The sequence below is a fragment of the Leiobunum rupestre genome, chromosome 4 (genome assembly GCF_980474605.1).
Source record: "Leiobunum rupestre chromosome 4, qqLeiRupe1.1.hap1, whole genome shotgun sequence".
NCBI lineage: Eukaryota > Metazoa > Arthropoda > Arachnida > Opiliones > Sclerosomatidae > Leiobunum > Leiobunum rupestre.
The window spans coordinates 54,031,978-54,053,611 of NC_143387.1; the positions used below are offsets into that span (position 1 = coordinate 54,031,978).

At 36.3% G+C, this 21,634-nt stretch overlaps 3 protein-coding genes across 4 annotated transcripts; 2 read left to right on the top strand and 1 right to left on the bottom strand.

Moving 5' to 3' along the window:
- The first annotated feature begins 695 nt into the window (after positions 1 to 695).
- LOC149948301 (uncharacterized) lies at positions 696 to 11,648 on the top strand. Its single transcript, XM_090172299.1, has 3 exons — positions 696 to 826; positions 7,846 to 8,130; positions 9,720 to 11,648. Exons 1-3 carry the CDS (start codon positions 754 to 756, stop codon positions 9,890 to 9,892), a joined length of 531 nt encoding a protein of 176 aa, XP_090028425.1. The 5' UTR covers positions 696 to 753; the 3' UTR covers positions 9,893 to 11,648.
- A 2,193-nt stretch (positions 11,649 to 13,841) lies between these two features.
- On the bottom strand, positions 13,842 to 16,784 carry LOC149948302 (tRNA (cytidine(32)/guanosine(34)-2'-O)-methyltransferase-like). The gene is made up of 10 exons (XM_090173290.1): positions 16,564 to 16,784; positions 15,997 to 16,066; positions 15,839 to 15,938; positions 15,689 to 15,767; positions 15,576 to 15,628; positions 15,458 to 15,511; positions 14,881 to 14,983; positions 14,735 to 14,818; positions 14,167 to 14,267; positions 13,842 to 14,108 (listed from the first exon to the last, which is right to left on the bottom strand). Exons 1-10 carry the CDS (start codon positions 16,682 to 16,684, stop codon positions 13,899 to 13,901), a joined length of 975 nt encoding a protein of 324 aa, XP_090029416.1. The 5' UTR covers positions 16,685 to 16,784; the 3' UTR covers positions 13,842 to 13,898.
- Positions 16,209 to 18,855, top strand: LOC149948303 (protein XRP2-like). 2 transcript variants are annotated; one of them, XM_090173289.1, is made up of 9 exons: positions 16,209 to 16,289; positions 16,870 to 16,975; positions 17,050 to 17,167; positions 17,225 to 17,489; positions 17,547 to 17,650; positions 17,715 to 17,843; positions 17,909 to 17,989; positions 18,051 to 18,147; positions 18,214 to 18,855. In XM_090173289.1, the coding sequence occupies exons 2-9, from the start codon at positions 16,896 to 16,898 to the stop codon at positions 18,393 to 18,395; spliced, it is 1,056 nt and encodes a 351-aa protein (XP_090029415.1). In that variant the 5' UTR covers positions 16,209 to 16,289; positions 16,870 to 16,895; the 3' UTR covers positions 18,396 to 18,855. The 2 variants fall into 2 exon arrangements, with proteins under 2 accessions (XP_090029415.1, XP_090029414.1); XM_090173288.1 differs by lacking the exon at positions 16,209 to 16,289 and having other exon boundaries at positions 16,684 to 16,975.
- Positions 18,856 to 21,634: the final 2,779 nt, after the last annotated feature.

A 21,634-nucleotide genomic window follows, 5' to 3' on the forward strand; every position in this document is an offset into this window, starting at 1 on the left:
GATTATACTGTCTTTGCTTGTGAATTTCATTTGGTCCAGCGGGGAGATGGCACCTTGGACCAAGATGGCACGGCGATCTCGCACGCACTAGGCCCCATAGAACACGCCTGTCTAGTAAGTGTGGCGTTTTATATGCTTTGAATACCAGGTAGTTAATAGTTGTAGCATACGTTCATAGATGGCGTTACGGTGTCCAGCCGTTTCGCGTCTTAGAACATTTTAGTCTTCGTCAATCAACAGCGTGTTCTTTTAATATTATCTAACGAAAACCTGTTTCGGCGTTACACTACAATTTCATCGGTAACAAAAATGAGGGGGGGGGGGGGGGCAGATGATATTCGAATAATTTTACGTACAATGGGGTGAATTTTAAAAGCGCAGTGCCCCTCCGATTTATTTCCCCGTATCCTCTTCGCTTCGTGTGATCTTCCCGCGTCGCGATTGGCCCTCCGCTTAGTTAGCTACGCCATTAGATTTCTTTTCAAAATAAAGTTTGGAAAAAGTGTTTTGGAAAATTGGAGGAAGTCGTCGGTTTGTAAACCTTCGCGTTTCGACGCTCAGAGAGCATCGTTGATTGTTTCAGTCTCTACGGCTTTCGAATTAATTTGACCGTTTTTTTCGGGAAAACCGCCGGTTTGTTAGTTTTACGTATTGTCGGGTCGTGGTTTTCGGTGTTATTTAAAAGTATGTGATGAAATTAGGCGTCTTAGTCATTCCGCTGAGAGTTTTCAAAAGTCATTCAAATGCGCAAAAATGATCGGCCGCAACTTCAGTATTTGTTTCTTGTCATGTTTTCTAGCTTTTGCGTTCGCGGATTCTGATAATGGTGAGTTTTTGACTATTTGAAAGTTATTCAGTTAATTTTCGTACACATTTTCGGTGTCATATATTACAAATTTAAATATTTCGCTGTTTCTTCGGCGGAATGAAAAGCTGTCTTAGAACTGATACGTAATAAACAATTAAAATAGTTTATTTAACTTTATTTGATTAATTGATATTCCAATTTAAAATGGAACTTATCGAAAATTCCAAAATAATAAAAATATATTAAATGGTGAGTTTTTTGATATTTGAAAGTTTAAAAATAGTTACCTTAATTTAATTGTTGTCAAACTATAATTTTGGTATAGAGTGACAAAACGGAAAATATTAAGTTATATTATTTTTAAGTATTATATTTTGGTAAGAAATATGAATAATTTAATTTTAATTTAATATAAGTTACAAGATCCTTTAAAAATAATTTAAAAGATATTATTATTATTATGCCATTGTGTTCAATCATATCTTTTTTTAATAGCTGTCAAAGTTGATAACGTTAACTATTAAAAGAAGTGATATCTTTTTTTTAAGAAAAACTTAACTATGTAATAAAACCGGTATTTTAAAAATGTCTCGTTAGTGTTTAATATTTCAATCAACAATTAGAGAGGTACCAGATAAATTCCGGACATTCTGGTCGCGTGCCGTAGCTAATGATCATTCTCAATCATTTCCTGAACTCAAAATTATCTAGCAAAAATTTAATTCGTGAAGACATATTTTTTTCAAGTAAACCTATTTTTTCGGGGCATTTATAGCTTCATTGTGATAGGTTAAATAAAAGCTCAGCGTAGGAAATTCTGGCTCTTTGAGCATAAAAATGCAAAGCTCGTCGTTGACGGTGCTGAATGCGTGCGTATTGGAGCTCTTACGTAATTAAGAATTATATTTTATTTTTCGGGGAACCGGATTGTTGAAATTTTAATTACAGTGTTCGTGCTTTCCATTTTAGCAGCCTCTCTTTCTATTGTATATTTTAATTTATCAACATTTTCTTTACGCGAAAGTATAATTGGATCCATTTATTCAAAATTTGTTTCGCGGTTTTTGAGTTCAAATAGTGGTCGCTTGGTAAATTAATCGAAATACCAGTAACTTTTTAGTTCGATTAATTAAAGACGCAAATTATAAATTTGAATGTGTATTTTATATACTTGAATTTATTATTTCAACTACAATGCTGTCAGGTCAAATATTTTCTTATAAAATTTAATTTAATTAAACCACTTATTTTTTAAAGTTGCTTTGTAATGTTGGTGATTAATTTGGAAAAAGATTGATAATATTTAGGATGCGGAAGTCTTACGTACGTGGTATCTTTTTTTATCTGATTATATATTATTAGGTGCAGTAGGACACAATATTTAAAGCGATGACTGGTAGACAAAACTAAATAAAAGTTTGAAATATTCTTTTACATATAAATCTAAACTATACTACTACTATAAACTACTAAACTGGTAGTTATTCACACAAAGCAATCACGATAATTCCACGTCTTTTTTCAATAGTATTCAAGTTTTCTTAACCGCGTAATTGTTGGACGACTGGTAACACTGCGCTTTTGCTTTTGAGGGTAATGCAATTTTCGGTGAACCAAAAGTAAGACACTAACTCAAGTTGAAATAAATTAAGCTTTATTACTCGATTACTACGTGGTCGATAATAATAGTCGATTAATAAAACTCGCCAAAATGGGATATTTACTCAATTTACAAGGTCAGCTTATGGAAAAAGAAAATGTAGAGGTGCAACTTTCACGTTTTGTATACATTTATACATTCGCGAATTTGCCAAAAGAACCTGTTCACATCTCCGTCATCTAGCAGAAAAAAAACTTTTGGAATTTTCCATACAGCTTGGATGTTCTCAACCCTTTTAATAGAACATTCCCCCCTTGCAACGCGTGTTTAGCTCATATAGTTTATATAGCCTTTCCTTTAAAATCATTATTATAATAACAAATCCATCCTCCATAACCCGTTATTTAAACCAGCAATTTTGTTTTTGGAATTCTACAATCCTTTTGCCCAACTCCAGTAGACTCTGTAACTGATATTTCTATCGCAACAGTTCAGTTCGAAGCCCACTTCCATGAGTAATATCGAAGGTTTTGGGCGTATGTGCAAAACTGTTTTGGGGAAACGTCCTACTCGAGTTCAATGCGGTCCTGTTAGTGGGAGCTTCGAAACAACAAATAATCTTGGGATTCTTTTCTTCAAGATCTGCCACTTTTATTTTTTGAGTCGGGTATTTTCTCTTTTTTTTTGCGAAATGTGGGAAATCTTTAATTTTATATAAAGTTTTCCGTGGATCACGTTATTTTGCTGTTATCGCGAGTTCAATGAAACTGAAACCCCCGCTTTGCGAAGGAAATTTATTGGAAATTACTTGGCGAATGACTCACTAGATTTTCAAGATTTTTTAGGTACAAAAATTTATTTAGAAATTCGAACCCACATTTCTTTACGAATTATCATACTAATAGAAATCGGAATCAAAAATTATTTACAAATTCTCGGATTAATAGAAATCGGAACCAAAAATTATTTACAAATTCTCAGATTAATCAAAAATTGGAACCAAAAATGCTTTAAAAATTATCAGATTAATAGAAATCGGAACCAAAAACTCTTTACAAATTATCGGATTAACAGAAATCGTAGCGGTTTTTTTTTTTTTTTTTTAGAAGCTTGCTATGAGCGATTGTGACGGGTGGGACAATTCAGTCCGCTCGTCCATTTGAATAATCAGGTGCGATATATGTGTTACGGCCACGCCAACGGGGTGATACTTGAGGATAGGGTTGGGACACCCGTGGCGGTGGTATGACAACCACCCGTTGGGGGATTAGTGGTCGTCCTCACACGGCCATCCACAAACCCTGCCTCCTGGGATTACAGGAGTACGCCACTACTCCCGGCATCGTAGCGGTTAACCCGAGAAGCTCATAAACTCTAAGCAGATGATAAATCACAAAGCGTCTGCTTAGCAGATGAAAATCCTATGTTTATGAGCTTCTCGGATTGACCGCTATGTGACTACGTAAACTGGAAAGAATAATTGTTTTTTTTCTATATTCCCTCATAATGTAAAATATTCCTTAGAAAAAGTAAGTAACCTCTATTTTGAAAAAAAAAATGTTAAAACAGTTAGTTGAAAACAAATCGGTGTTTTTTAATGGTATCTTAAAACACGTTTTAAACATTTTGTTTACAACTTGGAAACATTACTCGAGAATGAAGCTTTAAAGGTGTTCATCCATGAGCGCATCACCGCTTTAAATTAGACCTAATTTTGCTCTACAAATCTCATTTCGTATTCAAACTTAACGATACCCGTTTGTTTTTCCGAGGTGTCTTTATCCTAGAAGATAAAAAAGTGAAGAACGATTTAAAAACCACTCCTTTTCATTGAACCGTGAATGTTTTCGCGTTGAATCGGAGCAAAGTCCCACTTTGGGTTGTTTTTCTTAAACCTAAATATTTATAAAGATGTTATTTTATGGGTACAATACCTTCCTTCTGCCTTGAACTTGAATCTCCGGCGGTAGCTATGGACCGGTTTTCTTCTTTTGCAAAAAAAATTTCGAAACGTGTTATTTTCTTGGGGCATCAAAATATTAAATGTTTATGAATAGGCTTCGTTATTCCATCTCTATCTACATTTTCTTATCTGGGTCGAATCTTTCCAGATGCCGTTAGGCTATTTCAATTTAAGCGGGTAGTGTCGGTAGGGTTCTTTAAGGGCCGCTGGGGAAGGGCCGTAATTATACTCTTACGCTTATGTTTCACGGGTATATTATTTAATTGGAAGTTCCTGAAATGCAATGATACGTTTTGGTATCTGCATTTTTAAATAGGTGTTTCTATAAAATAAATCAATAAAAAAATTTAATGTACATTACAAAATGTTTTTCTGAGATCTGGAGTTAGTCTGATTTAAAATTGTATCTGATACATTATCCCAAGTAATATATCTGAACTGATCTGCTCTAAATCAAATGAGGTAGAATAAATAGAGATCCAAACAAATCTGGGATTTGCGGGGCACGTTTTATTTGAGTGCTTTGGTCCCATTCGACCGGAAATCCCATTCGTTCGAAAACGATTTAACATTGAGTCCCAATCGATCGAAAATATCCCAATTGTGCGGTTTACAGCCCAATTTTGCACGTTTATATTATTTTTTATAGTACATCAAATTTCGTTTTTATGAGACGTTTTTTAAATAGGTTTACTTCTTATATAAATAAGTGTTTCGAATTGTTCGAATTATTGTATTCTTGATATAAATAAAAAGTTCAAATCATAAATATATTTATAAAAGCGCGCCACCCTAGGGAAGTGAGAGACTAACCTAACCTAACCTAACCGTTAGTACACCTGTAGAAATTTTGTTTAGGTATAACGTTTTTTGCGTACCCTGCTATATCTCGGGGCAGAAGTAAAAAACAAAACCAAAGGTCCCAATGAACCGAATCCGCCTTTTGGGCTATATTTCGGAAACATATTGAATTCGGTCGAATGTGATTTTGATCGAATGGGAATATACCATTTGAGTATTAGAATTAGGCTTAAGTTTCAACTTTATCCAATCGTGTTGGCGCCATCTGTTTCTATAAGCAGACCCTTTTGCAAAATATGTTAAGGTTTAGTTTTCCAATAACACGATCGATGGCGCCAACACGACTCTCCAACTCAGCAAATACTGTCCCGCGAAACGGTAGGTCCTGGAAGGCGGATTTGGATCTCTATTTATTCTACCTCATTGTCTAAATCTGACCAGATTCAGTTACCCGGACCGTATCTGACTTATACGGTTACTATATATAATCTTGTGGAAGCAAATTAAAATAAACTGTAATTAAATTTTAGAAAGGTATATACAGGATGTTACGGAAGACCCTGTATATAGATAACTGTGAGGCATCTGAAATCCGCTCACCTATACTTTATGTTAGTTTAAAATGATTTCAGATTAGATTCGGACTTACACTACATGGTGGTGCCTTGGGTATTAGACTAGCTGATTATTGATTATTGATTGATAATATCTGATAATCTTCAGAAAAACTAATCTATCGTAATTATTTCCCAGGTTCAAATAGCTTGATATTTGAGACGCACTCTTTTATGCACCCTCCCTACTTCCCTTTCAGCGTTGAAATCGCGTAGGTAAATAATCAAGGTTCGATGTCTACGACTTTTAACAGTACCTAAAAACGCTTTGTGTATTAACGTCTCATGAAAAATAGTGCACCAACTAATTTTTGTTTTCAAGGCTTAAATATTATTCCAAATTTATTAAGTAAAATAGCGTCCATAATTATTAATAACAAGATAAATTTGGTCTACACTGTCTTCCAACAGAACAACCGGGGTTTTTCTTCGTTGATATAATTTCTATCAGCTGAGCCGGTTCGTAAAATATTATAAGGGTAATTTTAAGTTCTGTGGGATTTGGAATTAAAATTAAAGTTCGGTTTACTAAACCAGGTTTTAAAGGCTTCGACTGAAAAGCGCGTAAGTCGTCATATGTTAAAATAGGAAACATTGTTTTCAAGCCGCCTAACACCAGAGTAAAAGGTATAATTTTCGCGTATTCGGGGCACACTTTGAAATCTTCACCTTAAAAATTGGTAGTGTTTGAAACTAGATTTATCTTCTTTGAAAAGATATCAGCGACCGTATCCCAGAGCTATGGTGTTTTTTTTATGAATATTTAATTCGTCACTTAAACCTGACCCATGCCGAGTCGTTTCTTTCCAAAAAGGGGCGATTTTCGTTGGAAACGAGGTTGTTAGAATGAATGTGGGTGACCAAACGGAGCAGCGCCCACCCGACACAAAAGAACCTCTTCAACTCTCGCAAAAGCCAAACCCTTCTTCTCAGTTGCTGTTTATTGAGGAAAACTTCCGCGTTGCTGATTTTTATAAATTCTTATTCGAAAAATATAAACTGTGGGACGGTCAGTTGAACCCGTTTCGGAGAGTGAAATAAGATTGAATCTTTAATATCTTTATTTATGGCCGGATTTTAAAATTTACGGAGCCCGAAGAGTTCCCAGTTTTCCTCAATTGGTTTGACCGTCATTTAAAGCGCGCTCCACTTTTGGGCGTGGGAACGCATTTGGCGAAATGTCTTTGGACTATTTACAACTTAATTAAGCCCATAAAACCAGCGGACAATGCGATAAGTTTACTTAGCTGCTGGATTTTCATCTGATAAACAAACGCTATCTCTTATTAATTAATTAATTAAAAAATCCAATAAAAATTAATAATTAATAAATTCAATAAAAATTAATAATTAAAAAATTCAATAAAAATTAATAATTAAAAAAATTCAATAAAAATTAATAATTAAAAAATGCAATAAAAATTAATAATTAAAAAATTCAATAAAAATTAATAATTAAGAAATTCAATAAAAATTAATAATGAAAAAATTCAATAAAAATTAATAATGAAAAAATTCAATAAAAATTAATAATTAAAAAATTCAATAAAAATTAATAATTCTAATAATTAATAAATATATATATAAATTATATATTAGTTAATTACTTAATTAATAAATAAATAACTTGCAGATTTTTTTATTTCTCAGGTCATATACGTCATATATATACCGATTAGCTACTATTTTCGAACACCAGTTACTTCATTTAATATAACTAAAGGATGTTCCCTTAAGAGGCTCGTTTATACTCGCGTTTATACAACTCGAGGGCCCTAGACCCATTCTAAATTTGGGGCCCGTTTGACACCTCTCGAGACCCAAATTATTACGTTTTGCACCTCCATGGAGTGGTCAAAATAGGGCTGCTAAAAATCGGGGGCCCTAGACGTAAATTTACCCAGTCGCTCATGGTGATATTACATGTTTGAGCTTTAGCCTAAATTTGGCTTAAGTTTGACCTTTCAAAATTCAAGGTCAGAGGTCCAAAACTTATAAATACTCTTTACTTTTTGTATCATTGCAATTTGAGGGTAATGGCATTTCTTTATCCTTCTAGCGACAGCGGAGTTAATAACTTCCGAGGAAAGCGTAACTACGAGTAAAACCGTCGGTGGGACAGAAACCCCCGTGAGCCCCGAATTTTCCTCATCGACACTGGCTAGCGTCACCTCAAACGACACGCCGGAAATCGTAGGTCCTCCAAGTAGGACGTACTTCCGAAATGCGTTCAGGGTCAGCTCCGTGCGCCGAAATGGTCGCACCTTCAATAACGGAGAAAACACAATCGAGAGTCCTTTGAGGCCCACCGCTTCCGCCCAGGAATACCCTCGCGGCACCGGAGGTAAGATTCTCTCAATGACGTAGTCCAAGTACACAATTACAAATAACGGTCGAAACAACCACCGACCAGCAGGATAAAAATTATTTAGGCGAACACTTTCGCCTGTTTTGGTGTGGAGAGACAGAGCTGCCGGGCAATTGTTTCTCAGTCGGCTTAAAAAGATAGTAGCGTTGCCTGATTGAGTTTATTCACGACCGAAAACTATCGCAACGCCCCCTATGGTTCGCCATTGAAAGCTAGATAGGTAGCGGCTAAAGCAGACGCTATTAGTTTTTCCTCATTGTTATTCGTAAATTTGACTTTGTAAATAATGATACTTGCATTTTAATTTGATTTTTGCATCGTTTGCTTATATTTTGATAAGATTATTTAAAAAAAAACATTCTTATGACTTTTAAATTTGTCTGTAGCAGACACTAGATCATAGGCGCAACCAGGGTTGGACATAGGAATATTTTTTTTAGTAGTCAGCCTGACTAGTGAGCCTCCTATCTTAATTTATTTAGTAGTCACTGACTAGTGGAGGTAAAAATGGGGGTATAAAACAAGAAGGGCAGCCAACATTTTGCTTTACCCGTCAGATATAATACAGGAGCTTATTATCACTTTAGTTACATGATGTGATTTTTTAAAATAAAATGGGATTGATGAATGATGAATTTATGATATTCGCCATTATTTAAGAATATTTAGATACATTTTTCACTAGTCAAATAGACTAGTAAGCCCCCAGATTTCGATTAATTTTGGTAGTCAGAGCATTTATATTAGAAGTCAAATGCCGTGACTAGTGCCTTATGACCAGCCCTGGGCGCAACCTCGGAGAAGCTAGTGCAGTTACGCCACCTAGACTCGTTTCGGTCGAGAATTTTGTTGGAAATTCACATAATGGCGGACGTTTCGCTTTCTCGCCATTTGTAAAAATACGCTGCAAAATATTCTTTTCCTACAAATGTACACTGTGCACTAGGACTTAAACTTTGGTTTTCTGGGTGTGCTGAGACTGGTCCCTTTCTAGGGAGTGGAGTATAGGGAAAAACTATGTAGCCGGGTATGTTAATCGTGGCATATTCGCATCGCTTCATTAAGTCCCGTTGACGAGCTTTTGCTTTTGGTGTAAATTTAACGCGTGAATGGCCAGCTTTAAATTACACACATTTATTTTATTGCCACCATTAACCTCACTCGGATAATCTACAAAATGTCTTTCGGAGGAAATTTTAAACTCGTGTTGTTGCCTTCGGGGTTGGTATAGTTAAATTATTATAGCGGCCTACACAAAATTATCCTATTAATTAGCCAAAACATGGACCAATAATCTAAGGCGATTCGCTGTTGCTGGTTTTTAATAGGAAGCGCCGCTGCTGCACGTTGTCATGTCAGGAAGTGCTTTTATAATTGACCGTAACACGAGGTATCGACAGCCTTGATACCAAGTTTGTCAATAAATGTTCAGTGCAAATAACGGTATTAACGCGTCATTTTGGGCCAGTGCAGCGTGTTCCCTTAATTTCTTGGTCCATGGTCAATTTATTTAGACCCTTTCGACAGGTAAAACCGTCCTTATAATTGTATTTTTTGAACCCTAGTTGGATCATACGCCGAGGTTGGAATGGCCGCTACCAGAAGCGCCACGGATAGGACCGGAAGGAGTTTTTTGGGTTCTACGGAAGCTAGCGTTTCCGATTCCTCAATTTCGCTAACGTCGTCGGTGTCATTGATTCTAATTCCATTACTGACGCCAGCGCGATTCGGGTTGTGATTGAAGCAATAACGTGAACTAGCCACTTTAATCTTACGACGTCACCGATCTCGATTACCATGGAAACTGAGGACTAACAAACTTTTCCCACTGACCCCTCAATGTACTTTCGAACTGCGAACTCTTCCTCTTTAAAATGAATAACTATAACCCATGATAGTACAACGCGAGTTTCAGCAAAATCTTTTAATCTGACTCAACGCTGAGCTCAACGGTCAGCGGTTTTTTACTGAACGGGTTTCTTAACTTCCGGATTTGACGTCACGTTGCTCAACGGTCACGTGACGTCGCAGCACGAAGTAAGGCCAGCTGCAGACGCCGCAACAAATTTACAGCAAGCGTAAAAAGCGTTCAACAAGATCCTACGTCACGTTAGCAACGGTATCAACGAAAATAAATTTTCAGATACTTCGTTGAGAGTTACTGAACATAGCCCTTATGTCTTTTTCGTGGCAACCGTACCGAGTGACGTCCCTCTACCGTGGCGTACAGCGTTAACAACTACCTCTGACCTTCAAATTGAACCTACTGTAAAATTTTCGAGTTAATAGTCTGCCCTGATTCGAAATTCCAGCTGGTTTTTTATTGGTTTAATTTTTCCATTTGTTATGGGCTCTAGGTTTTTGTAAAAGGTGTTTCGTGTTATTTATTTTAGCTGTTGTCTGATGAAATAAGAGACTTTGTCTCTAAAAAATTGTGTCTAGTCTAGCACTGCAGAACTTTGCGCGCGAATTGAGGTGGAAAATCGTAATAATGAGAATTCTTTTAACACTGCCTGGCTTTGGGACTGTCGGAATGGCGCCAGGGAAAACTGTGGTGATTTCCTTTTTTGACTAAATAAAACCGAATTTTTTCACAATGGGCAATTTTTCAGTTTACATAGAGAAACACATAAACTGGTCTATTTTTGTCTTCTAAGCAGACGCTTTTCGATTTATTGCCTGCTTAGCAGACGAAAATCCAGCAGTTTATAAACTTATCACGTTGACCGCTACATGTAAACTGAAAATAATAATTTGTTTGGATGGCGGGTCAAATTCAGTCTCTGATACAATCAGACGGGGCACAATATGTTTAACCTTTTTTAATTATCTGTGCCTATATTCAGTAATTTTAAAGCAAATTTTAGAGAGATAAGTGACATTTTCTGAAATGGTTAGCCATCAGAAATACAACACAAATTACGTTCCTTTGAGGCCCTATGTGCAATTTTGTTATAAGGTACTTTTTGTAAGGACACTTTTGAGGCCCTTAGAGACGACGAGGACCTTTTGGGTAATCGGCCACTGCGCGTGCCACTGCAATTACCATCACCATTATCTGCAGGGTCCTTAAATCAAAGGGGGATCTGCCGTCTGGGCCCTAGTTTCAAGGCGCTTTATTAAAATCATCCAAGACTGTATTGCTCCTCACCTTTTCTCGAGCAAGCTTCTTGAAAAACTCTTTTAGCTTTGTCAGTATAAAGATAAACAATAGACAAATCGGTTGTACGTCCTGTCGTGGTTGCACAAACTCTATATTTGACTTTGAAGCGCCTATTTAGGGCTGGATTTCCAATATCTATGTACCCAATGACTGAGTTTTTGGCTTTCCATACTATTCTGGTAACCAAATTAGCAGACCACCCCTTCGCGACTGATCCTCGAGCCAGACAATGTAAAAAGAGTCCTAATTGTGGGTGGGGATTAGTACTAAAACGTATAGTAAACACTTTACTGGTGCAGTACTCACTCTATATGCAGCTATGTAGCTTTTTTTGTATACAAAAATAGAGTTTAATAAATTTTATCAATTTTTGAAAATAAACATGTTCCTTTAAATTTATCCCACACAACACACAAAATAAGTCGATTCAAAAACGAAATAGCCGAACCTTTGTTCAAATTCAGAAAAACTTGCTTTCGAGGAAATTCAATCACACAAGGGACTTGTAACTGTAACTAGGAGTAGTATCGGTTCTCAAGGAAACGATTTCACCTTTACATGTTTCAGTCGATATTAACATGGTCCTACCTAACTGCGTCAAACCTAGGAGCAACAAACACAAGGAGAACGCAGCTAGCCTTTAAACCCTCTAACGCCGTGTTCTGTACAAAATTCATTGGATGAACCTTTACGCTGCACATTTTACGGAAAGAGGGGCGAAGACAATTTCCGAATTTTCCCCTTCCCACGGCCGCAGGCGCTACAGTAGTGTCGTTAATTTTCCGGAAAAAATAAAATGCGGAAAATGTTCCGCAAATCATGAAAATAAATAATTGAAACATAAATTACTTTTTAAATGTTTTTGCATTTCTAATGATATGAAATATCTAATATCAGTAAACATACTACAAAACATTAATAGCATTGTTGATCAGTTTAATCTAGTCTAGAGTTTTAGTTTTACTTTTAGATTCGAAAACATGAGGCGAAAATGCTGCTTTATTTAAATTTGTAAACAATATATTAGACTAATCATGGAATGAAAGCTTATTTTTATTTTTTTCGGAAAAATACGGAAAATGTTCCGAGCGAAAAATTTTCCGACTTACAACACTACGCTAAAGCGTCTAACTAATGAAAACTGTACGCAAGAAAATGCACGACTTTTGACGGGTTGCGTTATTCTTGTGTGGGGTGCTGTGTTTGTTGCTCCTAGGTCAAACTAATAAGTTAACGTTTAACCTCCATTTTTATATCCTTTTAATTTCCTTTAAAGCTTTCTTTACCAAGTCAATAGCGAATTGCAGCAAACAAATTCATATTGGGAGTCATTCCAAAGAAAACATAAGTGTAGCTTACAGGTGATTTCTTTTATTAATACGTCAATAGTGTCGATTTACCGTTTACGTCATTACATTACCGGAAGTGAGTAGCGGGCCTTGCTACCAGTCTGAGCCCTGGAGAGTGAAGACCGGGGTTCCTAAGGCCCGCCGGAGACTGGAGCCCTGGAGACCGGAATTCCTAAGGCCCGCCGGAGACTGGAGCCCTGGAGACCGGAATTCCTAAGGCCCGCCGGAGCCGCCTAATTTTGGGGAAACTTGAAACCATAAACGTTCATAAACCTTGGAGGCAGCGTTGCCAGACGTACGATAATTATCGCACAGTGCGATAATTTAATCAACATTTTTAGGGCGTACTATAATTTTCATGGCGTACGATATCGTACCTTTATTTCGATAATTCTGCCTCAACGTACTATAATGTACGATAATCTTTAGATTTTTTTAAAAACCTACGAACGATTTATATTTTATTATTAATTTATATAACTTTTCTACTTAAAAATGAATTATATACATTTTCTGTACGCGTAGTCCAGAGTGTGAGTTTATTACTCCTAGCTATTACCGCATTTTTTAAAACATTTTTAAACATATTAAGTTCAGTTAATAATGATAATAGACATTTTGTTTATTTCCCTGAAATAAAACTCCTGTAGTGCTTTAAAAAATCATCTAAATTCAACGCATTTATGTATGAATTAAAATTTATCGCCAAAAAGAAATGTACGATAATTTTCCAGGAAAATCGATAATTTTTTGGCCTAGATACGATAATTTCAGATTTTCGATCTGGCAACGCTGCTTGGAGGAATCAATAGCTGTGATTCCTCCAAGCATAAACCACGAAAAATTTATTAAGATTCTACCTACTTCACTGAACCCATTAGGGGTCTATATTTCCTCCTATTTTAGAAGTCAAAAGGTTGATTTTTGAAATTTTGATTTTGATTTGAAGGACAGTGACTTAGTGCTTACAGTTTTAAAATATAATATCTGTAAACACTAAGTCGTTCTTCCTAAACCAAATTTGAGACATTTGAGTGCCTATAAGCGACCCCTGGTGGCTTTGGTACATTTCATTGAAGGAGAAGAAGGTCAAAAGTCTTGCCGACCTATGTTGAGTAGCTCTAATTGATTCAAAACCAATGTTTCTGTACAACCCAAATTATAACCAAATAAAATAAGTTTCTGGCAATTATGTTTTTATTTAAAATATAATTTATTTAACAATATAAAAGTCATTGATTTAGTGTTAGATCTTGAATTTTTTGTAAGGTGTCTTCGGCTGGAGAAGATGAATTTTCCTGCCGATCACTTGCTGACAATGCTCCTATTTGGCTGGGTTTAGCGAGTTTGTCAAGTTTTCGGAGCAAACACGCTTCTTTATAGGGTGGATCAATTGGTTCTTGCGTTGGTGGATGGTATACGTAACTTTCTCCTTCTTTCATCTGAAAAATATTATGTAAAAAAAACTGATCCTAATATTGTTGTAATATTAAAACAAACCTCTAATGGGTATGGCATATCCGAATCGTATCCACTTAAATCTCCGCAGCATATAAATGGAACTATAATTCTGTTTGGTAATTCTAACTCGTGAAATTCACCTAAATTATTGATATTATTAGCAGAAGTATATAATATATCTCTTATGAAAGAAGAACTCATCTAGCCCATTAAACTGAAACTGTTAGCTTCACAGGCTCACGGAAGGTTTTAATGAAAGCGATTGTCCTACCAAAACATGGCTGAAAGTCTACTTCGTGTATTATTCAGGCTAAGTTTGTAAATGTAAAAATTACACTGCATGGGGATAATTAATAAATCATATATTGCTGTTATAAAATCTTTTAAGTCACTGAATGATGTAACCTCAATAAATATGATCTTATATTTCGCATGAACTACTTTTTCTTTCAAAACCTGTTTCAAGAAATTGTCAGGAGCCGGGGAAGAAACATGTTTCAAGCAAATAACTTTAGCAGTATAGGGCGATAGATACTTCTCTCTCTGATTAACATATTTCTGTTATTAGTGAAATTTCAAATTTAGATATTTTAAGAATTTAAATCACCATAGCTTTGTCCTAAAAGTGGATTAGCCATAGTTGGCACGTAATCTGGAGGTGGTGAGTAGTTCTGGCAAATTACAAACGATTCTATACAAAATAATAAAAATATTTAGATAGATTATATAGTTAATGTCTAGATTATAATTTACCAATGCTTGAGTTGCGACTGCTTCTGGGTTTAGCAACAGTTACCAAGGGAAAAAATATTTTAAGTTGAGAGTACAACAAAGTAACATCCTTTCCACGAAATATCTTTTAAGAAAAATTTAATGGAATTTAAATTAATTGAATTGTTATATCACGGAACGTTATATAAGGTCCATGGTTACATACTGATTTCAAAATTACAACGGGTCGTTTGATTACCATTTTTAAATAAAAGCGCCAATCGAAAACTAAATTCACGAAGATAGCGCCATCATTTATTGTTTTTTTTACAACTTTTACTAAAACTAGATGGCGCTTTTTAGAACCACCACCCAAAGTCACCACTCTCAAATATTTGGATATTAAAGGGCTATAAATATAATTTTTCAAATTTAGTTTCTCTGGGCAAGTATCCTAAATAGTGCTGTAAAGGGGTATTTAAAATTATTTTGAGAACCTTTAAGGGGATAATATTATACATTGAAAAATCATCTGGTAGCACGCCTCTAGACTTAATGTGTGAAATTATGTGACCCCCCCATAAATATACATCTTTATACTCCCTTTAAAATTTCTTACTTTTGCTACAAAATTTCCTCCTGGTTTAAGTACATGAGTAGTAATATTTAAAGCCTATGGATAAAAAACAATAATTAAGTAAAACAAACCGGTTTCTGTAGTTTCTCCTTATACTTACTGCAAGAAGTAATTGCGACTGGATATATTCATCAATGTCATGTAATCCGGTAACTAAAATTATTTCATGTTATAGAGAACTTTAAAAAATAAATATATAATATTTAATTATACCATCTGGCGCTCCATCACAGACTACAAGATCAGCAAATTCTCCTTCAAAATGTTTAATTACTTCTTCAGCAGTAGAAAGCTAGTGTGTAATCAATTTTTAAAACAATAATTGTTATAAAAAAATTCAAATATTTAATCAACTTTTTTTACTTTGGTTATGTCTCCTTGAATCTGAACTACACCAGGTAATGGGGCCATAGCTTGCAAATCAACAGCTACAATTTTCACATCTTTTGAATCATTATTTGCACTATAAAATGAAAATATATTTCATTGATTGAACCAATTAATTTATAGGTTTAATTTACTTTAATTTTCTTGATAATACTTGAGACCAACTTCCAGGGGCAGCGCAAAGATCAACAACTTTCTTCACACCTATAGATTACACTTATTTACATTTGATAGTGCATATTAACTAACAAGGAGACCACCTAATTTTGGATATTTTTCAAACATGGGGGATAATTGAAAATTGGGTGTGATTTTTATACAAATGTCTCCAGATTTAGCCATTTGTTAATTCTATTTACCCATGTTAAATCACATAGAGAAATTATAATTTTTGGTGCCCAAAAACACCGCAGAATAAAAACCCAGTGTAACGTTACCCTTTGGGAATTTTTAAGTTCCAATATCTATTTCCTAATTGAACAAAATTAGAGATAACCAATGAGAAAGAATATTCTACTGACTGAAGTCCCTTATTAAATCTTATAAAATTTAGCTTTTCTCACTCATTTAAGTAATTTTTTACTTTTGCGCGCAGTAGAATGAGCAAAGATAATTTAAAATCGTACGAGTTTAAATTATCTTTGGAATGAGGTAGATCAATTGAGAGGTATAAAACTAAGCCTTAGCTATATTTTACATACCCGTAAATAAATCGAACTGTTCGTTTATTTGTAAAAGTTTAAAAGCACTCCTTGCTCTCCACCCTTCTTCTTTAGCTAATCTATAATAAACGTCTCTTCTATCTTTGGAAGATTTACCCATTTTTAGAAGTTTTTGTAATCAAAATATTTTAAGTTTCTGTTTAAATTCAATTTCACAAATAAAAATTTTATCGTCTGCTATGTCTATTCAACACCAACTCATTTTGGATAAGATTCTCTGGAAGGGCAAATCGATAATAGTTGCAAATAAGTTAAAAATGTAGGGATATCTGAATCTTTTTTTAGTAGATTGCAAAGATTTGTTTAGTGAAATGGGTTGCGTTTATAACAAAACTCCCAATGAGTCCAAACCTAAAAAAACTCAAAAGGAAGAAAACAAAGTTTATTCATGGTATGCCTTGGCTTGTTAAGTGTCAAAGCTAATGATAGCTGACAGGTAGGCTTATTTGCGATCTACTTTTTCAGGGATAATAAAGAAAGAATAAATCCCAAAGATTTTATTATTGAAAATTTAAAAAATGATGTTACTGGAAAACTCCCCGGCTCAATCAGTGGCCAACAATTCATAATTCAGAATTGTCAGGTTTGTATTTAATTATAGTTAAATATAGGTAGATTTCTTATACCTCTTCTCTTTTAGAATTGTAATATTTACATATATGATTGGATTAATACTATAACAGTAGATGATTGTGAAAAATGCAACATATTTGTTGGACCAACAAAAGGAAGTGTTTTCCTACGAGATTGCAAAGACTGCAACCTAATTCTGGCATCACAGCAGTTTCGAGCCAGAGATTGTAAAAGAATGAATGTTTTTATTTCTTGCACAACTCAGCCTTCAATTGAATCATGCAATGAAATTAATTTTGGATGTTTCTCTTACAATTATAAAGAACTTGAAGGTATGTGACTAATGCGAATCCTCACGATTATATTAAACTAATAAATTTAAATTTCAGCTCAGTTTCGTAATGCTGGCTTAACACCTTTCAACAACAGTTGGTCTATAATCCATGATTTTACTCCTGGAGAGGGTGAAAGAAATTATGATCTCATGCCTTTGGTTATTTAATCTATTGTAATTTAATATAATCTATTATGTTAAAGGTTTTTTTTATATATTGAAGGGAACACAAGTTGAAGATTATATTTCCATTCCAACACTAGCGGAATTTTCTCATTTGGAAATCACTTCAAATCCAAAGCAAAGTTATGTCCCTCAAACATTAGGAAAGCTCAAGAAAATCTCAAAAGAAGTAATTAAATGTTTCTTTAGAAAGGCTAAAAGAAAAAGAAAATAATTATTTAACTTTTTTCCCAGAGTTGTCTGGTAGTATTCTTTCCTGATGGACGCACTCAAGAAAGAGCTATGTCATTTATTAGAAAAATTGAACACTCAACTGTAAGTTTGTGAACATTTTATTCTTCTACTTTAGCATTGAAAATAATTACGTTTCTATTAGAACTCTCTAGTCAGAACTAAAGAAGTTTTGATGGATAAAAATTATGCTGCTCGGGTGTTTGGTACAGATTCCTCATACAATTCTATTGTTACGAGGGGTAAGTTCAATTTTTATTTAACAATTTTGGCAAATTTAAAAATAAACTTAAATAAATATCTTTTAGGACCAGTCATTGCTTTAGAGTACAATGGAGATGAAGCTACAAACAATTGTCAAAATATGGCAAAATCAATTTCCCTTGAAACTGGTTCAACTGGTCTTGTGTACGTTAGCACCAGCAGTAAAAGCGCCACCAAGCAAATTGAACAATTCTTCACATACGCAGATATACAGATGTCAGTCTAAAACGCAATCCACCCAAATATTTGGATTTTTTCATTTTTATAATCTTTGGTTTTATCACTTGGCAAACTATACTACACATGGTTCGGAAATAAGTGAAGTTTATTGGTCAAAAACCAGTATTATTTTTAAATTGCCAGGACTGGTTTATTTAGTCAATAACCAATGTCACATTTCCAAGCCTGAACTACACAGTTTCGCACAAGTTACTAAGTGAAGTCGTAAAGCAGGATTAGGCCTTAAAAAGAGTCTGTTATTTTGGGCTATTCTACATAATTGCCTTCTCTAGAATGTGAAAGAAGTAAAACATGGGTTCAGACTCCAGAGTACAGTTTAAAGTTGATTTATTTAAACAAAGTAAGATCCACCCAACTGCATTGGTACAAATTTCCTAAATGTGACAATTATTTTTATGCAATGTTAAAATTTAATTATTTATATTTGTAAATGTTATAATTAAAATATACCACTATATCACTCATTTTGTACAATCAACCTTCTGAGGTAGTTAAATTTACTCTTGGCTTCCCGCACTTTTAAAGAAGACCAAGCTAGTTCCCCTTTTCTGGCTGACTTCAACGTTAAAAAATTCCCCCCAACGGCCGCCTTTCCGACCAGTTGTTACAATTTCCGAGTGGTTTGCTCCTTGAAACTTAGGAAATCATTTCCGTAAGCTAGACCGGGCACGGCGATCCCCTTCCATAGTGTTCGATGCTATATTAAAGGAATGATAACATCTCACCAGTAGCGACTGTTCGTTTAACGCCAGGTACTCTTTAGAAGCGCCAATCGTAATGCCCAGATATACCGCTTCCTTTTAGTACGGGATGACTGAACCTTAAATGTGGATATCGGGGTATGTATGCCGCATTCGAGTAATTGTAGCTAGAATGGCACATTTGCTTTGGCTGAATTCCAGGCCATATCCGGTAGCGTAGTCATCGCACGTATTCAATTTTTTTTTGTGATAGTCGATAAAAGCATGGACACTGTATCTCTAACCGGACGGGAAAAGCTGTAGCTTCCACCATACAAAATTACCTGCCACCGCCACCGTCCATCTGTAAGGGGGCGAGGGGGTGGAGAATTTTAAAAATTCCGGGCTGTCAAGGCTATACAACTCGTCACGTGATCAACAAAACGTTCCGTTTGAAACTGCGGGTTTACATTCTTCGATTTCATTAAATTAGTTTTATTTAGGAGGTAATTTTATATTGTATTTTAACAGGGGGGGGGGGGGTACCTTTTTAAGCTGCTTTTCCCGTCCGGTTAGAGATACAGTGTCCATGATAAAAGCATCAGGTCACTGGGGACCCATAGATGCTCCGTAGCCTAATAGAAAGGAGCGGGGATGTCGGCACAAATGCTTATGGAGGAGAAATGGTGAGGAGATTGAGAAGTTTGAACAAAAAGATAACGAGCACGCGCAAGAGCGGGGGGCACTGTCTGGGAGGGAGAGTATGAAAGGCCAAGACATGATGCAGGGAGCAACTATTAGGGGTAAGCCGACGCATCAGCGCCCCCCTAATAGCGGCAAAGCGGGGGCAGGTAAACACAAAATGGGTGAGATCTCCCAGGACGGCCCACGTCCTGCAGAGAGGGGTAGGTGACCTATTGAAGCGAAACAAGACCGCCGGAGTTGGGAAACGATCCACGAGCACCATAAACAAGGGACGCTCCAAGGGGCGACGAAGACGCAAGTTCCATAAGGTCGGGTAACCAGGGGAGGGACAGACCGAATATAAGAAACGAACCACCGAGAGCGAATACCAGTGGGTCTGCCAGGACGAGAGAAGGCCCGTGGCAAGGATTCTCCGACACTGAAAGCCATCGGCGGGGGAAAAACAAATGGCACAGTCGGTGACTCCACCGCAGCACGAGCAGCACGATCTGCCAACTCATTCCCAATCAAAGTCAAAGAAAAAGGGGCCCTATTCCAAGGGGCATACATCGGCGCCAAAGGCTGGCGCAGGAGCGATTGGAAGACTTCAGGAACACTATGGATCAAGGCAAGATGAGCCAATGTACCACGAAACGAGGTGGACGTGGTATTGGTAAGCGCCATCCGCCGCCGCCTTTCCCGTCTTCAAATTACGAATGGTTTCATTTAGCTCTTGAAAAGTCACGGGGGCTAAAAGTCCTTCATTTTCATTTTTAGACATCTCGGAAGTGAGCGTACTAGGGTTGGCAGCCAGACGAAGACTGTCAAGAGCTATCACCATTTTCCTCTCTTCACGCTGCATGCAAGACTCCACATAGTTTGAAATCTCTTGAGCGTTTGTCAGGGGAATACCGCTTTCGTCTCTTAGGCTTATGGTAAATCACATTTGTTCTTTGCTTCCACCAACCATTTGGTTTCAGAAATATCGTCCAGCCAATTTTCCAGCGTCTTTAATAGCATTTTCAATGCGTTGGTCGATGGTCTTGACCGCTGTGCTTTCTGATACTTGTCCTTGATAATTTTGATTTTCAATAGTGGCTCATTCGTGTTACCTATGAATATGAAAACACGGTAGCTTGAATCCTCCTAGGTGTTATCGAGATGGAGATACAGATCATTGGGGAAGCGATGGCGCCGAGTGATGACCAGGTATTGGCTTTTCCCGTATGGCAGGGCCACTCGTTAAGTTCCAAAATGGAAGCCAGGGAGTTCAGCGTGCTGTCAAGACTCCGCCAAAAAGCTGCATAGTAACTATATTGCCAGGTCATCTGCATGGAGACCTTACTGCAGTTGGTGACAAGATCCATGATCCAGTTCATGACTTTGCCGTTGAAACCCAGTTTCTTTAATTATGACAGAATCAGCGTGGGGCCAACGTTCCCAAAGGCATTTTTAAGGTTTAAGAAAATCAGAACGAAGTAGTTTCCATATCCCTAAGCCAGTTCGTCTTGGGTTACAACGTCTGCAGGGTGGTGGAGGGAGGTGAGCCCCTGGCGGTAGCCGGTTTGAGTATTGTTAATAATATTATAGGTTTCCAGAGTAAATGTGACCCGGCGAATAATGAAAGTGTTGAAGATCTTTTTAAGAACATGAAGAAGAATAATCGGTCTATAACTCGCAGCCAAAATGGGATCTTTTCCTGGTTTAAGGAAGGGAAGTAAGTGGCTATCATTCCACCCGGTCGGGAAGTCCCGAGACAACCATGCGCCGTTCAGGAATTCCTATGAAAATATTCCGGTAGATGTTGCTTGATTTTCACCGTTTTAAACTCCGATCCAGCGGCGGTGTTCTTCTATCAGTC